This window comes from Trichinella spiralis (assembly GCF_000181795.1).
Source record: "Trichinella spiralis strain ISS 195 chromosome Unknown Scfld3411, whole genome shotgun sequence".
Taxonomy (NCBI): domain Eukaryota; kingdom Metazoa; phylum Nematoda; class Enoplea; order Trichinellida; family Trichinellidae; genus Trichinella; species Trichinella spiralis.
Genome location: NW_003530350.1, coordinates 1 through 1,499, shown reverse-complemented (window position 1 = coordinate 1,499; position 1,499 = coordinate 1). Strand labels below are relative to the sequence as shown.

The window sequence follows — 1,499 nt, the reverse complement described above, 5'->3', positions numbered from 1 at the left end:
GACGCAGGTGATACGAGGGTAGTTGAGGTACGTATTTTCAGTTAAATATATAATGTTCTGATGCAAGGCATAATAAGAAATAAATTCTTTTACATAAAATAACTAATAATGAAGTCAGTGATAATTATCTGATAAGAAAAACTTAATCATGGCTCACCATATATTGAATGTAGGTCAAGAAAATTTTAAGATATATTTCAGTACCGCGTTGGAAAGTTATAAGCTATTATAATGCGTTATGCAAGTATCAAGGAAGGTAATTGAAAAATACAACGTTTTTGATAAAAAGCAGCCCCCAACACTAACTGATAGCCCAAACCGACAGCAGATTAGGTCGATTTGTTTTATTTATAATTACTAATAAAACCGATACCAACACCAAATGGCAAAATACATCTGTAACATTTCAAACAAAAAATGACGATAAATAAAATCATCATCTGCTTAAAAAGAAACAAATTTAGCTTTACTTTCTTTTTTAACTTTCCGAATTCCAACTGCTTCTTCTTTCATTGTTGTCCACTGTACTGCATTGGATTCATAAACGTGACACCACCGTCCTTTTCATGATTCTGATGACTGTCGTCAATTCTCTCCTGAAATCAGTGATTGATGACGATGAGGAGGAGGAGGAAAATTGTTTGAACAAGCATCACTGCCATAATTATTCAAATTATATATTTAAAACGTACTGGCTGTGTGAATGGATCAGAAAATGGAGTTGTCAATTCTGTATTGTCTGAATCAGACGGTGGTTCGGGTACCCAGAAGTTCTGCACTGCAGACGAAGTTCTCAAATCACCACCATCTCTGATCGCCGTTGGCATTGGAGGTAAGAATGCCGATTTGCTGCTGCTCAAGTTGCTAGACTGAGCAGAGTCGCCGCTAACCATGACGTTGACGTATCGTTGACCTAATAATTTGATATAAATAAAATGCACCACCAAAAAGCATATACAATATGAATATTGGAGAAAATTAAAATGACAATTTCTGCCTTGTTTTCAAAAAAAAAGTTATCAACAAAACACTGTACATTATATAACAACCGCATTATTATTACACGATGTAAAATTGATGAAAGACAATGAAATGTCCTCCAATATCATCATTTTGCACAACAGAAACAATGGTTGAACAAAAAAAAAACAATCTTACTTCCAACAGCAAATCGATTCGGACGAACTTCGCTTGCAGCAACTGAATTGAGGTTGCTTACATCTGCATTAAAAATGGGCAAGCAAAATATATTCAAAACAGCAGCGACAACGTCTATTGCAAACATATACCGGAGGAAAAAGTCTGTTCATCGCTTTCAGCACTGTAATTGTTGAATGATGATAATGATTCTACGGGCAATGTTTTCGGTGGCGGAGCAACGTCCACACTGGCATCGTCTTCACTAGCATTCATGTTAACCCATCGTTTTTTCTGCTCATCCCAACAATCTGACAAACACAATTAACAAACCAGCGGATCAATTTGAAATTATAAACAAA

The 1,499-nt window shown here is 35.5% G+C and overlaps 1 protein-coding gene across 1 annotated transcript; it reads right to left on the bottom strand.

Annotated features, from left to right (window-relative positions):
• Positions 1–509: 509 nt before the first annotated feature.
• Tsp_14556 (hypothetical protein) lies at positions 510–1,413 on the bottom strand. Its single transcript, XM_003367941.1, has 4 exons — positions 1,290–1,413; positions 1,159–1,221; positions 693–913; positions 510–596 (listed from the first exon to the last, which is right to left on the bottom strand). The coding sequence occupies exons 1-4, from the start codon at positions 1,411–1,413 to the stop codon at positions 510–512; spliced, it is 495 nt and encodes a 164-aa protein (XP_003367989.1).
• Between the last annotated feature and the right edge of the window lie 86 nt (positions 1,414–1,499).